General features: G+C 38.0%; 1 protein-coding gene across 1 annotated transcript in view; it reads right to left on the bottom strand.

The window, feature by feature from the left end:
• Positions 1-8,416: 8,416 nt before the first annotated feature.
• Positions 8,417-24,728, bottom strand: part of LOC124260619 (corticotropin-releasing factor receptor 2-like) — a 177,224-nt gene continuing 160,912 nt past the window's right edge. The window contains exons 10-12 of the mRNA XM_046694940.1: positions 23,104-23,239; positions 17,066-17,107; positions 8,417-9,134 (exon numbers count right to left, since the gene is read on the bottom strand). Coding sequence (XP_046550896.1) covers positions 8,907-9,134; positions 17,066-17,107; positions 23,104-23,239 — 406 coding nt within the window. The 3' untranslated portion in view covers positions 8,417-8,906. The remainder of the gene's footprint in view (positions 9,135-17,065; positions 17,108-23,103; positions 23,240-24,728) is intronic.

Here is a 24,728-nt window from a genome sequence, read left to right on the forward strand (position 1 = left end):
GTATTTTACTCTCCAACTTCTAAACAATGCCACTCAAAAAGTTAGTAAGATGAACTGTCATTGCACACAACAACACGTGCACGAATTCTGCACGAGAAGTTGGAAATAGAAGATACACATATGGTACACTACAATCTGTTTTAAGCATCAGTGGATGTGTTATTTATTTGAACTGAGCATCAGTTTTAAATGGGACACACCTATGGGGGCTGGTTAAATATGTGCAAAGAAACATATAATGTAGTTTTATAAGAACACAAAGGGGTTCATCATTTTGACAATAACATCTCTGGGATATGGACATACAGGTTCTACAAAACCGTACAATATTACACACATTGCAGCTCGATTCCATTGCAAGAATGTTATTACATAGATTGATGTCAATTTGATTTATTTGCAAAATGCACAATATCAATCCTTTGCTATCTGAAAGCAAAGCTGAATATTGGAGAACTCTCAGACATGATCTAAGTTACCATGATCAAAGAACTTCAAACGAGAGAGTCAACAGATCGACAAGGGATTAGTTAGTAAAGTGAAACGGGATTTGGCTTTCACGATTTTCTTTGTCCAATCGGGATGAATGACAAGGAAATTAAAAGAACATGCACATGATTATTATACGTTTTTTTGAAAACTTTTTACGCGTCATTCTGAAACAATACCAAAGGACATGAGACACCCTATAGATGTCACACGTGACATATCAACATGAAAAGCAACACAATTAAAACACAACCATTTCCATCTGGGGATTTCCCAATGGGAGGAATGTCTACCTGGCTCGTTGTTTTTCCTAAATGAGAAATAATTTCAAAAATATAAAAAGGTCTTTGAGCATTGTTAACAGTCATGAAAGAAGAATGAAAAACGATTGGGAAACTAACAACTTCTGCAAAAGACATCTAGTCTTTATATAGATTATTTCATAGGTGTTCTTGTGTGAGGGTCCACTGAGTCCACTGAGTCAATACTCTTTTGATGCATGCACCGCAGACATGACGAGTGAGTGAGTGAGTGAGGTTCAACGCCAATAAAACAAGAGACGAGCAACACATATGGGCAATAGAACCTTGGACATACACTAGACGCCAAAAGAAACGTTACCCTCCTACCTTTATGAATTACTGAAAAACTATCAAAGATATTTTAGAAGGTTTTAGTTTACAAGAAAGCTTAACAACACAGCTTTATGCAAATCACGAAAAGAAATTCTCAAATGCATTCATATTTGGGTGAAATGCATCTTTTTCAGAAGAGTTAAATTGTCCTATATTCGTCCATGCCGAAATAAACCAATAATAGTGATTTTGATGTCCAAAAGAAAGGTTGAAATAAAATTCTGCTTTGGGACAATGATAAACCATTTAAAGTCACCATTTTTCAACTATTAAAACAAGAAACAACTGTTGTAGAGTGTGTAAAATTGTAAAATAATCATTGCTATGATTTCAGTCTTTTAAAACATTTTCTGCTGATTTGCATTAGTGAAAACAAGTAAAACGTGTCTTTGATATTGTGAAAAAATGTTTAGGAACATCTACAATTATCTTTGTTAACATTTTTGCTTGCAAAGTAACATTTTTCCATTTCCATTTTACACATAGCAATATCAATCGCCAAAACGCAGCAATATTCAAACAGTATTTGCATCCATTTCACATGCAGAATGATTCTATAGGGTATAAAGAGAGCCTAGAAGACATGATCTGATACACAAGTACGAGAAATATGCCACGATTAACAGCTGAAGGGAGAGAAAGAGCCATTGGGATGGTGCAGATGGGGTCGACATACAATGCTGTTGCCAACGCCCACGGATGCCACCGTATCACGGTTATAAGACTTATTCAGGGCTTCAGACAGACTGGGATCACCGTAGACAGACCAAGAAGTGGACGTCCACGCATCACAACGCCAGCTGAAGATAGGTACCTCCGTCATTAAGGAAGGAGGGTAACGTTTCTTTTGGCGTTTAGTGTATACGAAACGTTAACGTGAGATAGTTTGGTTTGGTTTGGTTAGTGTTTGCGCCGCACTCAGCAATATTCCAGCTATATGGTGGCTGTCTGTAAATAATCGAGTCTGGACCAGACAACCCACTGATCAGCAGCATGAGTATCGATCTATACAATTGGGATACGATGACATTGTCAACCAAGTCAGCGAGCCTGACCACTCGATCCCGTTAGTCGCCTCTTACGACAAGCATGGGTTGCTGAAGATCAATTCTAACCCGGATCTTCGCGGGTTCGTAAGATGGTTACCTCGATTATCTGCCGAAACGATTCCACTGGGCGTAAATAGGGCAAAAGAGGTAAAAATCATATGGATGGATCACAGATAAAATCAGTGAATATATAGAATTACAATAAAAATGGCGATACATTCTATAAGAAGGAAAGAAAGAGGTTTCTGTCATTTGACATGACAAAATCAATGAAGAATAAGATTTGCAAATGTAAACTTTATTCAAATAAGTAATGTTATTCCTTGCCAGTTGAAGGAATTGATTCAGAGATGTAGGACCAAGAAATGTAAAGCGTCTTTTTCTCTACAGTTTCTCATCTCAATGTTGTGTCAAAATTGTAACTGACCGTTTGCAAGAAATGCTTCAGTACAAAACAAGTTTTGCAAAGAATACACAATCACTTAAACTGTACACATGAATACGACTGGTAAAATGTCGTGGGAATACACAATATGTATTCAGAATATGGTGTTTTATCTTTATACTGTCATCAGCTATGGCTCTCCATCCTTTGTAAGGTCGTCTATTGTTTAACGACGTGTCCAGTAACATTCCCACTAAATGGCGGTGGTTTGTAACTAATCTTGTCTGGAATAGACAACCCAGTGATCAACAGCATGAGTAACGACGTAGTATACGATGCAGCTGTCCAACTGTATATGCGTGCGTCGATGCAGACAATCGTGTGGCATGCAATTTGAAATAAAAATAAACCAACTTAGCATTCAATCATTTATTGGCAATTGCAAGAAGCCGGCGAAATGTTGATTAACAAATCCGAATTGGAAAGATAAACTATAACAAATGTTACATATCCATCTACTAAAAGCTGCAAACGAATATTTACAGTAACATAAACAGTACTTGTCTGTGTTGTATTTACCACAATGTAATGACTGACATACTCTTCTGATAGTAACACGTTTGTTGATAAGCTCAGCAATATGCTTGGTACATTACGACGGTCTGTAAATAATCGAGTCTCTCCAGACAATGCAGTGGTTGCCATCATAAGCATCAATCCTAGCATAGATGACACGACATGCATGAGTACAGTCAGACAGCCTTGTCGCCTTTAACGACAAGCAGTGCTGATGAAGACCAATTCCAACCCGGATCTTCACGGATGACAGCTTGTGATGACATAATTTTTTTCTGTAACATGTAACCCTGTCTTTCAGGCGATGAATGAACTAATGGAACAAAACATGATGAAAATGTCAGACATAAGAATGTTTAGAAATAAACAAGTGTTTCAAATTAGAGGGATAATATTGAAACCTGGGAGATCATTTGAAAACATATCAGATATTTGCTGGACATGTCATTCAGCCGGACTAGTTAGGTGTCAAGATGAAATATGCGGTGGATGTTAAATTGGCATTGAATAAAATATGAAAGAGACAATGTGAGGTCTACAAAATATACAACTCCAATTTAACTGAGCGACATCATCGAGGTGAATCCTGGAGGTAGACAGAACGTAACATACATTTATTATACTAAAAAACTGGGAGAGGAGTTAAAATCTATTGTTACACTAACAACAACCTTAATATTTGTAGGTCGAGACCTTTTTGTCCAAAGTCTGGAGTGAGTGAGTTAATATTTAACGTCACATCGGCAAAATCTCAGCCATATCGTGAAGAAACCAAAGTCTGGAGGTGAAATACATAGGTACTGATGGTATATAGCCCTTACGGAAGTAAACCAAAATAATTTCTGAGTGATGTATTGTGCGCATCATATACTGTAACCAAATAATCTAGTCATCACCAACTGTCGTTTAGAATTTATTTGCTGTTTAACCATCACCTTAGTTGTGATCCCTCCACACGTGGACAGATGTTCGCACACCCAGTGGGATATTTGGTGCTCTTCAAAGCATCAGCAGGGATTATAGTGAAGAGCGTATGAATGTACATTGGTTATGCTGACGTCAACAGTATCCCAGAAGTCCTGAACGCATGACCGACCATGCACGCCAAAAAAATGGCAGTCAATGGCAGCTGATTCACAGAACTTGATCACATGAATCACACTATTTCATCATCGTGAACAAGTCTTCATTTCATTTTTTTCTGTCACAGAAATGATAATAATTAAAACATAATTATGCAAAAACCTGAAAGTACATTGAAATAAGAGAATATAGTTCACAATTTGGTTCAGATGAATATGTCGTTTAGAAAATCACGTAACGAAACGGTTTCGTTCATGGCAAGCATAAGTTACTCAAGGCAAAATCCGACCCGAAAACACCACGGGGTCCGACAACGCAAAAACCAATATGTTTTTGGTAGAATCATAGAAAAACACATTTGTATACGTCACAATCACGAGAACCGTTGCGCATCTGATAACAAATCAGTGTGCTTAGTAGCGAATAGTAAGTTCTGTTATCCGTAAACCAGACTTTAGGAATTATTGATGTGGGATGTACATCCTCCTGCTTTTGTGATTAATATACGGTTTGGATTCCAACTATTTTGGAGAACTTAGAGTAGTATGTTACATTGTAGTTGCCACTTTAAATATTACTGAAATACGTCGTGTTTGTTGGACAGCAAGAAACGTCGGGTACATGTGCATGTGTTCTTGAGTTTCGAGGTCACAGTTGCAGTAGTTTATAACATGATAATGAGACATATAAATTACATGAGTTAGACAGCATGAAAGAAGAATGTTAAAATTAGGCACAATTTCAACGAATGTTTGTGCCACTGAATTTGTTTGTTTTGATAATCACGTATATATGTGCCCTCAATCTCATCCACCAATTTCTTGCGCTTGGCTTCAAGTCGTAGTTTCGTCAATTCGGCATCCAGAACTTCACATTCGCTCTGTAAAGCGGTCGTATCGATAACAGGGGACCTACTAGCGTACGCGTTCCTCAACCCGTACGTTTAGTTTTCACCCCTTCGCTATCATCCGCCATGTTCAGTAACATGACAACTTTCTGTCGTTTTCATAAAACCTTGTGTGCGACAGCGGTCGCCATGCTAGCAGTAAGCGCGGTGTTACGTAACGCCCTCTAACACCAAGGAAGATAACTCTTCACATCACCGTCAAACACCTAAGTCCTGGGTTGGTCAACAGGAGGCAACTCTTTACGTACTGTTAAAATCAGTTTTACTCTAACTAAAACTATACTATATGTGATGACAAATTGGTCTGAACGTATTCATTCAATGCATGTACAAATGTTGATGTTGTTGTTCTTTTTACACTATAATTTTTTCTATGCAGTACACTGTCTCAATATTTTCATTGGCTTCATACACCTGTTTAACTTAACAATAACAAATTCAGAAAAAACCCACAAAATCAGAATATATGTAATACCGATGACGGTCAAGGGGTATTTTGAATAACTGAGATACAAACTAATCTAAAGAAAATCGACCGTGAAGGGTAGGTACCATAACTGTCAACCAAACGTCCATCCTTGGAGAATAAGGAACGTTTACGTTATAGACGGACGTCGACAGACGTGTTTTAAACATACCATGTGTTATGAAATATGCATGTTTAGTCTTTAAAGGTGTGAACCTCCTTTGCATGGAATGAATGCTACGAATGTGAAGAAGCTAACAATTAAAAGAATGTTAGTTATAAGAATATATCATTTAGGTAGTAAACATTGTGAGATTACATTTGACGGGTGATATCGAACATGTAACAGCGTAGATTTATTTGTTAAACAAGTGGAGTATTTACAAGCTGTGAGTAGCACAGATATTTACAGTGAATAGAAATCCTACTATACAATAACAAGGAGCCTAACCGCGGCTCATTATACAATCATCCTAACATATGAGGCAAAATGTATTTTTTTCAATCAGAATTCTTTTGGATTTCGTTCTTTCCCCATCATGCAATATTACAAATACAAATATGCTCTAAACAAGCATTCTGATGAAATAATTTACATTTGACTGTGGCAACCTTTCACTGTGGCAAGACCTTCAGATAACTGTCAAATCATGTCGGCGATATCACAGAAATTCTGCTGCATGAGCAGAAAATGTAGCAAGAAACCGATGCTTTTTTGCAACTTTTTTTTCCAAAATAACATCAAAGTGAATTATAACGAAATATGAATATGATTGTTTTTGTTCTGTCATTATCATAAATCAATTGAACCAAAAATTAGAATGTTTGTCTAATCGATTATATCACTTTGAATCGGTATGTGTAAAGTTTAACAAGATACACCCATTAATCAACATATAGCAATCAGTGTGGACAATGTACATCTTTCTATCTAGAATTGCAATATCTAGATGATATGTACTAAAACAGGACTGTAAGCTTAGATACCTTGATGCTCCATAGCTCAATCCCGATAGAATATACTGGTCAAATGACTATTTGTATAATAGACACTGTTTGTTTGTTTATCTGTTTGTTCGTTAGTTGCAGTTAATTATCAACAAATCACTGAAGGGTTTTTTGTTTGTGTGGATGGTCACATATGCCCGTTTTGATATGTACTATTACGCCACTGCGATCATGAGAATATTGAAAGTATGCTTGATTTCGATACTAAAATTGCGCAGTTTTAGAATGTGTGAGAAACAGATGGCTGTACAAATTTATGTCAGGTAAAACATCGTAAGATATGTCGTATCTATCTGTAGTAATCTCTGCTGCTTACGGGTACCCACGCGGTCTCATTTCTGTAACACATTCCCATTTCACTGCCTCCGTATCTACGAGACATATATTATATTCTCTACCTGAGAATGTAATTAGACTGCTCACTGACCAGGTGTCGTGACGTTTGGTCTCAAAGATGTGAAAATGTGATCAGCTTCAGTGCAACATTATTCCATTTGATCAGGTAGTAAACTCCACATCCGAAATTGAGAAACATAAAAGGAAACTGCCTCTTCAACATACTACTTGGGCTGATTGCACTACTGATTGACCAAATGGAGCTATCTTTCAATTATATTCTTTTTAAAATATGTAGTTTTTAAAATACTAACATTGTCGATTAAAAAACCCATTAACAATTCTTCATTTCAGAGAAAATGTTCAAACTAAGCGTTCCGATAATATTAAGTCAGCAATTTCGTGACACCGATATGTCATGGCCTACACAACTCATGGCAAATATCATGACACATATTCTCTTGGATGAAGTACACTTGATCACGATATGTATTAGAAATATAAAAAAAATACCGCAACCTTATTTCCTTCGGACTAAATCGATTGATACATTAGTTCTGAAAGGTCTGTATGCAGCAATGGATTCTGTAATAGGAATTTCTTCACAGTTAAAAAACTTCAAAGTTGTAAGGAATATGTAAAAAGACGCTCATTACAAAAGCATGACATTTCGATATGTGGACGGATTGATCCGTCATTTTCCAACATATCGAATGGCGTCTCTTAAAGGATGTTATTTTTCCCAAATGTTCTTGCGTTAGGCAGAATAATGATATATAGTCTTATATACTGAACAAAAAAAGTTAGGGATCTTATATTTTTAATTATAAAAGGAATATTCCCCAAACAATTAATGATCCCTAACATGTTTTGCTCAGTATATAATGTCGGATACATTGTATGATGAGTGTATACACGTAAAATGAACACTAGTACTGTTAATCCCAGCTTAACTATTAACAGTTTGGAATGAAAGTTTGTCTATCCCTACTTCTACTAATAATTTCTATTTACACGGTCTATTTACATATAGATATATACACTTGTTGATACGTATATATGGCACAATTAAAAAGCACATGAATAATCTTTAAAAATTCGAACAATTCAATAAAAGCATGAACGTACACGCTGTAAAAGAATTGCCAGGTCAGATTTTGTGTAAAATACGGCTCTTGTCATAGTTGAACTCTCACAAATACTCTTTCAATAAATTTTGCATTCTCGATAACCCAGTGCATTTTATTCTCCATTCTATTATATACCCTAGGCCCTTCGCCACCATAACAGATTCAAATTAAACGAAAATATATGTACGCCAATGTACTGGAGTAAGCGAAGGACATGCTAAGCTTGATCTATAGAGACGTCACTTTCGAACAGAGTGGGCGGTGGGGTAGCCTAATGGTTAAAGCGTTCGCTCGTCACGCCGAAGACCCGAGTTCGATTCCCCACATGGGTACAATGTCTGAAACCCATTTTCGTATTCCCCGCTGCGATATTGCTGGAATATTCTAAAAACGCAGTAAAACCATACTCACTCACTCACTCACTCCGAACCGTAGCTGTGGTCACGAGTTGCTCTAGGATGGTATCGTAAAGTCAATAGACATATAATGCACTGGGCTACAGGGGATATACATCTCAACAACTTGTCGCATTCATACAGCTCAATGAGATGTATAAAGAACTTTGACGACATTTAAAAATATACAACAGTAAATCTCTTGAAATTTAACATCGTACTGAATCTCATACAGGAAATTCCGACAACAAACTGTTCTTACAGTCACATGCAAGGGAACCGAAGACAATGAATGATCCCTACCCTTTGCAACGAACAGATGTTCCTCTTTAAAATGCTCACTCAGCACAATTGACTGATATCTATATCTGTCGATTACAGCATTACCTCGTTAATGTTCATTTTGACATGTGATCTTTTGTTGGACCATAATTTTCCAGTGAGGAGTCACAACATGTTTTCTGCTTCCTCCTCCATTCCACGCGAACTCTCGCTGTATCTCGTCCCTCGGCAGCCATTTTGTTTTCCGTTATTACACGTGCTCATTTGAAGGCTCTGGTTGTAGTTGCTGGTTGAGCGTGCCGGAGAGCCAACAAATGAGGTTTTCGTGTATCTCGTAACGATACTTCGACTCTCCTGGTAGTTGCTCAGCTTTTTACGAATGGCTGCTTGCACCTGCATGGAAAACAGACATTTTACTGACCAGTTTATCCTTGTTTCTCTGAGCGAATGAACGATGGTTTACGAAGCATTCAGCAAAATTCCAGCTACAGCAATGCGGTGCGCAGATGGTCGAGTCCAGGACCCCTTTCCACTAAACGTTCGTAGCACTCCGACATTCGTAAGCTTACACTATAGATGATATACTATAGAGTTACGACATGGCGTAAATGTACGAACGCTTTGTGGATCAGGACTCTGGTCATATTAATTATACAAAACACACAAGTCATACTGGGTGTTATAAATCACATAACAGTGGTTTCAGAGAAGCAAGGATGCCAGGGCCTATTTTGACCAGGAATCGTGATGATGGTTCCTCTTAACATAACTGAACTTTCTTGCGAATAAAAGTTCCATAAAACCTTCTCGAGCGTGTGGGTCGCACCACAATAGTAACAGTCTCTTTGGGCTTTCTTCCACCATTAACATACACAGCAAGCTACGACATTAAATCAAACTCACTTTCTCATAATATGTCACCATACGTCATAGTAGTTTATTGTAATACAACCTGAGCGATAATATATATTTTGTCGTCTCGTGAAAGTGCCCCAAAGAAAAAATTACTTTGCTACACATGCAAACAATTATTAAGTAAACAGTCAAACAGAAATATGATACCATCATATCATCGTCAATAAGCAATCATTCTCTGTATTGTTTTAGACACCATCAAACGTGTCCGTTTCCTGTTTCCTTTTGCCTGGAAGTTTTTATTGTTTATACCTGTGAGCGAACACAGCCGAAATGAGAACCAAGAATAGCTTCCAACAATGGCTTCCAAGAGCAACCCGTACACCCACGTCAATAACGTTTCACCCACTGAATTCGATGCTCCACAAGCCCAGAATAGCAAGAGCGATGACATATACATTGATATAATGTTACTAAGATCAATTCTAATGTACATCATTCAAAGTCGGTCTTGGTGATTAAAGCTATCACTCGTTACGCCGAGAATCTGAGTTCGATTCTCCACAAGTCTACAGTGTTTGAAAACCCATTCCCGGTATCTCCTGCTGGGATATTGCTTGAATATTGCTAAAAGAGGCGTACAAGCATGCTCATTCACTTGCCTACTATACCATTCCGTCTTGTTTGTCCATGACTTAATGATAAAAGAACAAACCTAATTTACTATGTCATTATTTCTTAATCACATGATAACGTTTCGCTAAACCACGATTCATCGTCCACTACCGGAACAAGTTAATCTCTCATATATCCCAAAGCAAAATATCTAAGACAGAAACAATATGAAAAACATCTCAGCATTCAGTTCCTCATATCATTGTTAACGCATTGCCGCTTCTTGTCCTTAGACATGTGATTTGCTTGCTCGTCTAGCACAGAAGTGCAAATGACTTTGAAAGCGTTTCCTATCAAACTGGGCAAGCCTGTCTTTCAAAGAGACGATAGCCAGACAGTTAGACTGAAATGCCTAATAAAAAGCAAATCAACTCCTACTGTACATGCTTCGATGCGTTAGTGTTGACATCTTTAAAGCAAGCAAAATGATTGAAGATATCTACCGTGCAATGGGAACATCGTAGATTAAAGAGCCAGGCTAATTTATACTCAAGTCACTTTCTTCTAATCTCTGCTCAACAGTCTGTCTCTCTTTCTGGTGAGCAATTTATTTGTAGGCGATGACGCTATAAAAAGATACGTTTACATGTTTCAAAAGAACCAATCGAAAGATCTAAACCGATCTCGTTGCAAGCATTCCGTCGCTTTTTGTAGCCAAAGGATCTTTGGTGGAGGTGGCGGATTACAGACATTATCTGTAGCAATGATGTAAAGAACTGCGTTGAAACTCGCGACGTAAACTATATTTGTACCCCATTTCTGCATAATTTGAGAGTAGATTTCATGTAAATAGTGCGGTGAAAATTGCCACGAAAAGAATCGTCATGTGGAAATATCATGCATTTAAGACGCTCGTCGCGAAAGACGCCATGTTTTGAAAAGACATTATTTGGATTTGGATGAAATTGAAAATATAAATCATATTTGAAAAGGATTGATATCTGATAAGGTTTTTGTGGAATATATTTGGGGTTTACATCAGCAAGGATAAATGTTGAGCTCACGAGTCTGCCCTTTTTCTCAAATGGCAATTCATATTTTCGCCATTATGGTGACGTTACCCAGTGAAGACATAATAGTTACACAGTGAAGATATAATAGTTACCCAGTAAAGACATAATAGTTACCCAGTGAAGACATAATAGTTACCCAGTAAAGACAGTTATACAGTAAAGACAAAAGTCACCCAGTAAAGACATAATAGTTACCCAGTAAAGACACAAAAGTTACCTTGTAAAGATATAATAGTTACCTAGTAAAGACATAATAGTTACCCAGTAAAGACATAATAGTTACCTAGTAAAGACATAATAGTAACCTAGTAAAGCGATAATAGTTACCAGTGAAGACATAATAGTTACCCAGTGAAGATATAATAGTTACCTAGTGAAGACATAATAGTTACCAAGTAAAGACATAATGGTTACCTAGTAAATACATAATAGTTACCCAGTAAAGACATAATAGTTACCCAGTGGGGATATAATAGTTACCCAGTGAAGACATAATAGTTACCAAGTAAAGACATAATAGTTACCCAGTGGGGATATAATAGTTACCCAGTGAAGACATAATAGTTACCAAGTAAAGACATAATGGTTACCTAGTAAATACATAATAGTTACCCAGTAAAGACATAATAGTTACCCAGTGGGGATATAATAGTTACCCAGTGAAGACATAATAGTTACCAAGTAAAGACATAATAGTTACCCAGTGGGGATATAATAGTTACCTAGTAAAGACATAATAGTTACCAAGTAAAGACATAATGGTTACCTAGTAAATACATAATAGTTACCCAGTAAAGACATAATAGTTACCCAGTGGGGATATAATAGTTACCCAGTGAAGACATAATAGTTACAAGTAAAGACATAATAGTTACACAGTAAATGATAAATGTTGAGCTCCCTTTTTCTCAAATGTCAATTCATATTTTCACCATTGTGGTGACGTTACCCAGTAAAGACATAACAGTTACATAGTAAAGACATAATAGTTGTCAAGTGAAGACATAATAGTTACCCAGTAACAACATAATAGTTACCTAGTAAAGACATCATAGTTTATCCACCAGTTAGCTAGTAAAGACATTATAGTTACCAAGTAAAGGCAGTAAGACATAATAGACCCACAAATAGTTACCATTAAAGACAGTTATCCAGCTAGTAAAGACATAATAGTTACCCAGTAAAGACAGTTATTCAGTGAAGACATAACAGTTAGCTAGTAAAGATATTAAGTAAAGTAGTAAAAGACATAATAGTTACCCCAAAGACAGAAAAGTTACTTACAGTTATATAGTAAAGACATAATAGTTAATCCCTGTGAAGACATAATAGTTACCTAGTAATAAAGTTGCCCAGTGAAGACATAATAGTTACCCAGCCAAGTTACCCAGTAAAGACAGTCATCCAATAAAGACACACCCAAATAGTTACAGTTACCCCAGTGAAGACACAATAATTACCCAGTGAAGACATAATAGTTACCCAGTGAAGACATAATAGTTACCCAGTAAAGACATAATAGTTACCCAGTAAAGACAGTTATCCAGTGAAGACATACTAGTTACCGTGTGAAGACATAATAGTTACCTAGTTAAGACATAATAGTTACCCAGTGAAGACATAATAGTTACCTAGTGAAGACAGTTATCCAGCGAAGACATAATAGTTAGCTAGTAAAGACATAATAGTTACCCAGTAAAGACAGTTATTCAGTGAAGACATAACAGTTAGCTAGTAAAGACATAATAGTTACCTAGGAGAGACATAATAGTTACCTAGTAAAGACATCATAGTTACCCAGTAAAGACATAATAGTTACCTAGTAAAGACATCATAGTTACCCGGTAAAGACATAATAGTTACCTAGTGAAGACAGTTATCCAGCGAAGACATAACAGTTAGCTAGTAAAGACATTATAGTTACCAAGTAAAGACAGTTATTCAGTGAAGACATAACAGTTAGCTAGTAAAGACATAATAGTCACCCAGTAAAGACATAATAGTTACCCAGTAAAGACATAATATTTACACATTAAAGACAGTTATCCAGCTAGTAAAGACATGATAGTTACCCAGTAAAGACAGTTATTCAGTGAAGACATAACAGTTAGCTAGTAAAGATATAATAGTTACCTAGTAAAGACATAATAGTTACCCAGTAAAGACATAATATTACACAGTAAAGACATAATAGTTACCCAGTAAAGACATAATAGTTACCTAGTAAAGACATAATGTTACCTAGTAAAGATATAATAGTAACCCAGTAAAGACATAATAGTTACCCTGTAAAGACAGAAAAGTTACTTAGTAAGGACATAACAGTTACCTAGTAAAGACATAATAGTTGCCAAGTGAAGACATAATAGTTACACAGTAAAGACATTTATCCAGTGAAGACACAAAAGTTACCCATTGAAGACATAATAGTTACCCAGTAAAAACATAATAGTTACCCAGTGAAGACATAATAGTTACCCAGTGAAGATATAATAGTTACCAAGTAAATATATAATAGTTACCTAGTAAAGACATAATAGTTACCCAGTGAAGACATAATAATTACCTAGTAAAGACATAATAGTTACCCAGTGAAGACATAATAGTTACCTAGTAAAGACATAATAGTTACCCAGTAAAGACAGTTATTCAGTGAAGACATAACAGTTAGCTAGTAAAGACATAATAGTTACCCAGTAAAGACATAATAGTTACCTAGTAAAGACATCATAGTTACCTAGTAAAGAGATAATAGTTACCCAGTAAAGACATAATAGTTACCCAGCAAAGACAGTTATTCAGTGAAGACATAATAGTTAGCTAGTAAAGACATAACAGTTAGCTAGTAAAGACATAATAGTTACCCAGTAAAGACATTACCCTAGTAAAGACATAATAGTTACTTAGTAAAGACATAATAGTTACCCAGTAAAGACATAATAGTTACCCAGTAAAGACATAATAGTTACCTAGTAAAGACATATTAGTTACCTAGTATGACATAATAGTTACCTAGTAAAGAGATAATAATTACCTAGTAAAGACATAATAGTTACCCAGTAAAGACATAATAGTTACCCAGTAAAGACATAATAGTTACCTAGTAAAGACATAATAGTTACCTAGTAAAGACATAATAGTTACCTAGTAAAGACATAATAGTTACCTAGTAAAGAGATAATAGTTACCTAGTAAAGACATAATAGTTACCCAGTAAAGACATAATAGTTACCTAGTAAAGACATAATGTTACCTAGTAAAGAGATAATAGTAACCCAGTAAAGACATAACAGTTACCTAGTAAAGACATAATAGTTGCCAAGTGAAGACATAATAGTTACTCAGTAAAGACAGTTATCCAGTGAAGACACAAAAGTTACCCATTGAAGACATAATAGTTACCCAGTAAAAACATAATAGTTACCCAGTGAAGACATAATAGTTACCCAGTAAAGACATAATAGTTAGTCAGTAAGATAGGACAGTCGTGGTCTAAGGTACACGTGTCTAGTGTTATTTAAAACCACATAACCATTTCCCCAATCGAAATACATATGTACTAAAAGCAGTGAACATTCCATGATATACTCCTTCAAACAAGTATGGGAACACCCAATATTTCCAGAATATCTTCCTAGTTTAAAAACAGCTCGGAAACTTTATATAATTGGAAATAGTACGATAGTTAATGATTTCATTTTCATTAACAGTTACAACCAAATCATCAAACAATATCCGTACAGCGATTTGCAAGTGAAGAGGGTCCTTTTAAAAGTCACAGGTCATAACACTCTGTTAATAATGAGTGTGCCCACCATGGTTTCGGATGCATTCGTCACAGAGAGATCTCATGGATCTGACAAGTGTCCGTAGTGTTGCCTGTGGTATTGGCTGCCATTCATGTTGAAGAAATGCAACCATCTGTTGGCGGTTAGCAGGAGGAGGGTGGTTTTCACGAACACGTCGGCCCAAAATGTCCCAGACATGTTCAATTGGGGCGAGATCAGGCGAATAAGCCGGCCATTGCATTCTCTGAACACCTCTTTGGTTTGAGAAAGTCAATAACACGTGCGCGATGAGGCCTGGCATTATCATCTTGAAGCACACTACCAGGTCCAATGGCGTTAAGAGCCGGAATCACAAGGGGTCCAACAATCTCGTCCCTGTATCGAATACCATTCAAATTGCCTTCAATGTGATAAAGGGGAGTCCTGTGGTGCAAGCTGAAGCCACCCCAAACCATCACCGACCCTCCGCCGAACCTGTCATGCTTCCAGACATTGGCATCCCGGAAGCGTTCACCGCGCCTTCTGAACACACGAACATCTTGGAACATTAAACTGAAGCGGGGTTCGTCAGTGAACAACACTCGACCCCATTCTTGGCGATTCCAACGCAAATGGGCACGACACCATGCACGCCGGGCTTGTCTGTGACGTTGAAGAAGAATTGGTCTAACAGCAGGACGTCTACTGTGGATACCAGCGACACGAAGACGGTTCCGAATGGTTTGTGTGCTGACGTTCACATGTGTTGCCTGTCGAAGACGTCGTCGTAGAGCATTGGCGGTGATGAACCTCTCACGCAGCAAAACGACATAGCGATCATCAGCCCTTGGATCTTGGTCTACCTCGGCGTGGTCGATCCTGGACTCTTCCAGTTGCCTGAAATCGTTCCCATAGACGATGAATTACAGATGGGGACCTCTGCAGGCGTCTTCCAATTTCTCTGAAGCTAACTCCATCTTGACGCCACCCAATAGCTCTTCCACGATCTTCTGTACTCAGAGGTCGACGCACCATACCGAATCAAAAAGGGAACACAGACCAAATTTCTGCAACGTCAGCTTTATACCCATGGGTGCAGTCTTATCCCCAAGTTCCCGAATGCACATGCATGCATGTTTTGCCATTGCAGAGACACTCCGTTGACAGTTCACCTGTTTGCATTTGAGCACATTCTCATTTGTTTTGGGCCACATTGACCGACGCCAAACACAACCAATATCCGATCATAAAGGGTTTTACCTGCATGTGTGGATACCTTACATCTGCATTGTTAAAATGACACCACTAGACAATGTATCAGTGTTATATTTATTAGTATTTGTTATATATAATCTGAGGTCTACCAAATATAGGGCGTTCCCATACTTGTTTGAAGGAGTATATGTCAACATTGGTAGAATATATTCATAACTGAGATCGTTATGGGCTACACTTTCGATTGAATTTTATATAGCATATAATAATCATCCCCGACTGGATGTGTCAGGCCATGAATTTCAAAGTATATTTACATCTACCTCAGTTTTAAAGCATAAAATATTTGTTGAGTTCACACTCTGACTAAACATGTGACACTCGCCAGGAAGAAATATAAGGAATGGGTGTCAATCCTGACGAGGAGCCACACAGGTAACAGAAGTGGATCCCCATGGTCCATAGTGTGGTGACCTTACCTTTGTTGCTGAAGATCTGTAGCCGCCTATTACATTGTATGTTGCCAATTAGTAGATTTATATCAGTCTGTGATATATTGGTAATTATTACACTGTCCTTTAATGGCGTTTCTGTATAAAAAAGTAGAACTATAGAACTTGATAAAGCCACGGTCCAGCAGAAATACTGCCGGTGTGACTACAAATCTTAACTCACTCACTCACTCACTCACCCACCCACACGTCTCATTTTCACATACGTCTGTACATCATAGTGGTAAATGTTTCCTAAAATTGGCTGCACTCACTCATATCACAATCCGTGTAAATGTTATACATACCTCGCCATTTAAAAAGCAATAGAACACCGCCACAAACAGACCCTGAAATCAACAAGATATTAACACTCATTCCAGTTCTAGCCGATGATTCATACACCGAACATATCGTATTCCAAATTGCCATCGCTGTAAAGAAACATATCATCACAGTCTATATTTAAAAATGCTGAAATGTTAAACGATCCCCAACCTACACACTAAATGACATAACATAGTATGTCAAGTGCGGTTATTTACGTCGACTGCATTGATGTTGGAACAAATAAACAAACAAAGAAAAAAAGACAAATCCAGAAATGTACAGTCTTGAAATGATTTTCAACAGAACATTTCGCAGTTTGCTTAGTTTTGAATGGTACTGCTTGCCGTATGACATCTGACTCTAAATGTGCTAGTGATGTTAGATGTTGGGTGCCACAGTAACATTAACCTCCATAATTAGATTGCAGTCAAGCCGCGCTAAATGTACGTCACACGGTCCTCGGGGCTGCTTTAATTTATAATTATTTATTTTATTTTATCTACTTATCTATTCATTTATGATTTTGAAGGGGGTCGGTATCGGAATCAACCACTCCCAGTAACCGATACAGCACATCAATATTCTCACTATAATAACGGCGTGTAAATGTATATGTCAACCCAGAAATAATGAAAATGAAATTCTCAGATGAAATTTCATAGCAGAATCTCGATGCCAATAAAACAAACGTAATATCGTCAAATTCAGAATCCAATAAGGGACATAACTCTGCATGACGTATACGCCTTATACCTGGCCCCATGCGTTCGTTTCATTCACAAAGTCCGCCATATTTTTATATGTAGCATGATCGTGGTATTGTTGTTTGTAAATATTCAAAAACAATGAATTTCCGATTTACATTACGTGGTATAACTGTACCAGTGTTTTCGATATGTTGCCTTGGTAACAAAGCTTTGTTGATACTGACAAAAGGCGTAGGCTTGTCTTGATATCGATTTCTTTTATAATGTAGCCTTCTCTAATATTTGAAAAACTTGTAAATATACACACTACCAGCCTATATATACAAAACAGTTGTAATACACTGTACAGGCCACTGTCAATTAAGGAAAGCATATTCCAAACCAAATTCTATAATAACGACTGTGGAACATAAGGACTATGTGTATTTTAGGTGTGAGAAATGAGATGATAAAAGGCTGTAGTTAGATCAGGCCATGCTGCTTACTTCAGTTAATAAAATCAATACCTTCAGTTAAAGAAATTCCGTACTTCTATTATCGTTACGATGCAGATGATGGCGATGATATGATGGACATTAACGTTATGTGTGCATCTGCTGTTCCATTCACAATGCCTATTATCATCATCATGATTATTAACAACGTTATTTGTGTATTTGCTGTTCCTCTGACAATGCTTATCATCATCATCATAATTATTAACAACGTTATTTGTACATTTGCTGTTCGTCAGACAATGCTTATCATCATTATTATAATTATTAACAACGTTATTTGAACATTTAGTGTTCGTCAGACAATGCCGGTTTCATAGAATCACATCAGCATGTGTAACATCTAGAGTGCACAATGTACAAATGTGTCTCTAATACACACATGAGCTTAAATGACAAAACTGAAAACCTCACAAGAAATGTTATAATCTAAATACCAGCTATTGCCATTACAATTAATTGCTGTAATACTCCGAAGAGCACAGTCAGACAGATAAATACATTCAGTTCCTCTATAACACTGACCACTCTGAAGATGGGGATGGCGATAGGGCGGATCAGGCACCTGAGTACACATTTCTCCTGATAATCACGTCTCGGAGAGGTATTATCTCTAGTTCAGTGGACAACGAAACCATTCATCAGACTAGGGACACTATAAAGATTGGGATAAGAAGGCAGGAGAATTCAGAATTAGAAGCAATTGGGTATTTAGGCTAACAATTAACAATTATGGATTGTGTTGGTGGCGGAATTGATATATAAATCAGGTGGTTAGTGGGCATCATTAGTTGTCGAGAATGATCACAGGGCTCTTGGTTTGTGGATGTTGTGTGTGGTATTCATGAACATGGATGCACTGCTCTATTTCATGACGGTCTGCTTACTGATTAATTGACTGTATTTGTTTCTTAGACTGACTGACTGACTGAGTTTGGTTTTACGCCGCTTTTAGCAATATTCCAGAAACATCACGGCGGGGGACGCCAGAAATGGGCTTCACACATTGTACCCATGTGGGGATTCAAACCCGGGTCTTCGGCGTGACGAGCCAACGCTTTAACCATTAGGCTACCCCACCGCCCTGTTTCTTAGAGGTTATGGTAGTCTTGTGGCTAAAGTTTTCACTGACGATCCCGGAAAACTGGGTTCGATTCTAAAGTCAAATTTTCTGAGGTCATTTGGGGTATTATGTATTGCTAGTACGTTTTATACATTGTTCAATTCGTTCAAACAGTTATAAGATACCATCACTACACTTAATAGGATCTACATTAGCACCGACAGAGAATATATACAGTAACCCATAAAGAAAGTTTGATGATCGGATACGTACAATGTGTGACCTGGCAGTCTGTTATATTTTGGAATATTGTTTTGAAGCGAGGTAAAACCTTTCATTGACCCCTGCAGACCACTGAGTTCAAGTGAGCGAATAAGGTTTTACGCCGCTTTTAGAAATAACCCAGCAACATCACGGGCTTCACACGTTGTACTCACGTAAGAAATTCATCCAGGGCTTTCGCCGTGACGAGCGAACAATTTAACTACTCGGCTATCCCAAAATCCCTCATAACAGATGGCAGGTGGTTGTGATGATGGCGTTCCATCCGTTCAGAATACAATTAATTATTGTAAGTACGTAGTGGAAGCAGCGGAGGATGAGTGGACTTTGTGTGCTGATGATTAGGTGCCTGGCTCTGAGAGTGTGTGTTAAGAAAAGTACTAGAATAGGCACTTTACTGAGAAAGTGTAATCCCAAATATAACATATGTTCCATTGGACCACTTGCTAAATGGCATTGCGTATCCATGGCATTGTGTATTCAAAGTACGTAGTTGTATTGCGAGACTGAGATAGAACATGACCTGATAATGAATACATGACACGTTTAATGGACAACAAGTCAACTTCTTTTATATTCTTTACACGACGTTTCATGACACCCAAACGTGTCATGTATTCATGTTCGTCCAACGTCTAAATGTCTTTCAAAAACTTCAAGACCTGATAAGTAAAGCTGTGTTTTGAGAGCTCTTATCAAAGACTGTGATATCAATTCGCTTGAATCTAACACCTCCCAACAAGAGGTGAATTTCCCATCACGTGGATGACAATGGACTAGGGAGGAAGCTGTCAGTCAGTCAGTCACGATTAACCATTATAATGTCGGTAAAGAAGTAGATTAATACCCCCGAGGGAGAATGCCATGATGACATTGTGTCTCACTGGTCAGCCATTAAGTAGTTTAATGGACACAGTGACAATTGTCATCTTGGGAACAGGCGAAGGCTACTGGCGAACATTAAAGTGTAAGGAGTACCCATTGTGTTCTGCACATAGATGTGTTTCCGAACACGTATACTGAATCAAGTTAATGTCCCTGAATGTGAACGTTATGTACCTACCCTTTTCGCGAACACTAGGCTTCATCTAAGGCTGACAGTGATCCATTGAGAGAATAATAACCGCAATGTTTGCCTTTTACGCTCAATGTAATCTGTCTCGGCAGATAATCGCGGCTTGTTTTCAGGGGTTGATGTTATATGTTTACATATTGGTTTGGTAATGCCAGCAAGTTTGAAAAAAGGAGAATTTTGAGTGTGTGTTCAAAAACGCTAGTAAAGGTACGGAAAATCGATTAAGTGTTCGTTTGTCAGCAGCACTGGTAAATGAGTTAATCTTTCACTCTGTATTTTATATCTTACACATAATTGTAAAGATACCAAATTAAATAATGTTATGTCGCTCTTGAGACATATAATACCATTACTGCCTGGTAAGAAGTTACCTAAAGTGAGTGCAAACTGCTGTTTTCCCATTAGTTCAAGGCATGTCAGTGACTTACATATTGTCAAACGGAACTGCGGATATTAAGTTTCTAGTAGCTAGAAACAATTTTAGTTACGTAATAAGATGCAAGAAACCTTTGTCTTAAGATCGTAAGTTGTAAGGTACCCTTGTCTGTAGGTCGTAAGTTGTAAGAGACCCTTGTCTGTAGGTCGTAAGTTGTAAGAGACCCTTGCCTGTAGGTCGTAAGTTGTAAGAGACCCTTAGCTTTGGGTCGTAAGTTGTAAGAGACCTTTGTCTGTAGGTTTGTAAGTTGTAAGAGACCCTTGCCTGTAGGTCTTAAGTTGTAAGAGACCCTTGTCTCTGTAGGTCGTAAGTTGTAAGGTACCCTTGTCTGTAGGTCGTAAGTTGTAAGAGACCCTTGTCTGTAGGTCGTAAGTTGTAAGAGGACTTCTTCTGTAGGTCATAAGTTGTAAGAGACCCTTGTCTGTAGGTCGTAAGTTGTAAGAGACCTTTGTCTTAAGATCGTCTTGTTGTCTGTAGGTCTTAAGTTGTAAGAGACCTTTGTCTTAAGATCGTAAGTTGTAAGAGACCCTTGTCTGTAGGTCGTAAGTTGTAAGAGACCTTTGTCTGTAGGTCGTAAGTTGTGTGAGACCTTTGTTTGTAGGTCGTCAGCTGTAACCCTTGTCTGTAGGTCGTAAGTTGTAAGAGACCCTTGTCTGTAGGTCGTAAGTTGTAAGAGACCTTTGTCTTAAGATCGCAAGTTGTAAGAGACCTTTGTCTGTAGGTCGTAAGTTGTAAGAGACCTTTGTCTGTAGGTCGTAAGTTGTAAGAGACCCTTGTCTGTAGGTCGTAAGTTGTAAGAGACCCTTTTCTGTAGGTCGTAAATTGTAAGAGACCTTTGTTTTAAGATCGTAAGTTGTAAGAGACCCTTGTCTGTAGGTCGTAAGTTGTAAGAGACCTTTGTCTGTTGGTCATTAGTTGCGAGGAACCTTTGTCTGTTGGTTGTTAGTTGTGAGAAAGCTTTGTAGGCCATTAGTTGCAAGGAACCTTTGTCTTTAGGTCATTATTTGCAAGGACCCTTTGTCTGTAGGTCGCTGGTTGCTAGGAACTTTTGACTGCAGGTCATTATTTGCAAGGAATCTTTGTCTGTAGGTCGCTGGTTGCTATGAACCTTTGTCTGCAGGTCGCTGGTTGCGAGGAATCTCTGTCTGTAGGTCGCTGGTTGCTATGAACCTTTGTCTGCAGGTTGCTGATTGCTATGAACCTTTGTCTGCAGGTCGCTGGTTGATAGGAACCTTTGTCTGCAGGTCGCTAGTTGCAAGGAGGCATTGTCAGTAGTTCATTAGTTATGATGAGGCATTTCATTAGTTGCGAAGAAACCTCTTATAGAGGTCTGAAGTTGCGAGGTACCAGTGTATGTCAGTCAATATTGCTATCAGGCATTGTCAGTAGGTCATTAGTTGCGTGAGATCTCGTCCAGTGGTCGTGAGATGTAAGGAACCGTTGTCATTACAGCGAGGATCGTTGACTATCGGTCAGTAGTTGCAAAGATCCATTAGCTGAGAGGAACCAATATTTGAACGCCATTAGCTGGAAGAACTTTTGTCTGTATATCATTATTTGCGAGACAAAATTTTCTTTAGACCCTTAGTTCCGAGGCAAGAGTGTATATTAGATCATTAGTTGTGAGGAAACAATGTGTGTAGGTCATTAATTTCGAGAGATCGTGTCTGGTGCATAAGTGTTCATGTTTGTTGCTACGTTTCCTGTACAAAGTCATTGATTGGTCGATATACATTTCTATTCCAGACACGTTCGACGTAATACGGAGATTTTCTAAATTAGCGATCACGTGGCCATCTTAGTTATTTTGGGAAAAGGGTATCTGATTGGAATGCAAAACACATTGGCAAAAGCTCAGGTTTTTTCCTCGAGCAAAGATTTGGAATATCAAAAACGAATTTGCATTTTCCAGTCGAGTGTTTGAGAGACCTGGCAGTGTTTTATAGAGAAAGGTTTTACCTGGAATGACTGAAGAAATGCGTTGGCGTACTGAAACACGTTCTGTACCACGGGGTCGTTGCTGGGTGGAATCAAGAAAAGCACGTAGGTGACCCCCAGCAAAGGAAAGAGAATGATGGTTGCCTTCACAGCCTTTCTGAAGAAACGATACACATAAAACTGTTTGGATTTCACAGTACAGTTTTATATTTCAATTTTACATTGTAAAACTAGGAAGAGAAACTTGATATGAGACTAACATCGCAGCTTGCAGTACGTTGGGATAAAGAATTAAATATACTATTCAAAAGAAGATAAGGATAAATCGATTCGCTCACATTAATACCATTAACTAGTAATATAAGGATATGGTGTTCTTTAACTTTTTTTTAATTGTATAAGATAAAAAACGATGAGATAAGATGATACTTTATTATCCCGAGGGAAATGTGCGAAGCATTGTGCTCTCTAAGTCATCATCTGTTACTAACTGAGTAGAGTTATACACCGATTTAACACATTAATAAATATTATTGCGGATAATATCAAAAAAAGGGCTTCACATACAAGCCTGAGTCGAACCAAGACTTTTTAGCATAATCGTCATCCGTGAATATTTATACACGTGCGCTCGCTCAGGCACACACATACACATATAGAAATAAACGAGCATATTTGCAGACACATGAATATGTACACATGGAAAAAAGTATCGCAACACCTACGATTTAAACCCTCATATAGACAGTTATATTGATAGTAACAGTTTGACCCTTTCACTTAATTTCGGCATGTACTTGCTACAGAACGGTGTGACGAAGTCGCCTAAAATCGGTCGCTTCTGTTGTTATCCCCAGAGCGCTAAGCGATACAGCTGGTTTGTTGTCAGCTCGCCGTCACTGGAATTTGACGTCATATGGAAGGGTCCTCTGGTCGGAAGAAAGCCGATTTCGTTTGCTCATGATTGATGATCAAGTTCATATTTAGCGCCGCAGAAACAATGCGTATACACAACGGAATATCTTGGAGCAAGTACCGAATAGCAGGGGTTCACTGGTGGTTTAGGGGTGCCTCTCACGTGACTGTAAACCTGACCTTGTGGCGATTACACAAAATCGGAATGGACAGCGGTGCATCACTGACATCCTATACAGGGTTGCTGTACCACAATTCGATAACCATCCTCTGAGCTCAAGGCCATTCTTCATGCAAGACAATGTTAGCTAACTCCGTCCACATGCCGTTGGGGATTTTCTTACGTCAAGAGGCGGACTTCCAGGAGTCCATTTCTCCATGCCAGAGGGCATGTGTGGGTCATTATGGGTCGTAGAATACGTCAGAGCTATCCACCAGTACAAAATCTTGATATGTTGGAGCAAGCCCTCCATCAAGAATAGAACGCAATACGTCAACGTCAAATGCAACGTCTGGTGCAGTCAATGAAGAAGATTATCATTGATGTTACTGCAGTTGGCGGAGGTTACATCAGATATTGACATCGCGCTCGTTATTGATGCATGTGTCATTTCTTGAGGATTGTATGCCAGAATCTTGATCATGTCAGCACTTCTAACGTCATACGATGATAGCTATTAGCACTTGTCAATTTTCCGCCATATTTGCTGTTTTTAACTACAGCTGTTCGT

The sequence above is a fragment of the Haliotis rubra genome, unplaced genomic scaffold (genome assembly GCF_003918875.1).
Source record: "Haliotis rubra isolate DU_JTF1 unplaced genomic scaffold, ASM391887v1 Scf77, whole genome shotgun sequence".
Lineage (NCBI taxonomy): Eukaryota > Metazoa > Mollusca > Gastropoda > Lepetellida > Haliotidae > Haliotis > Haliotis rubra.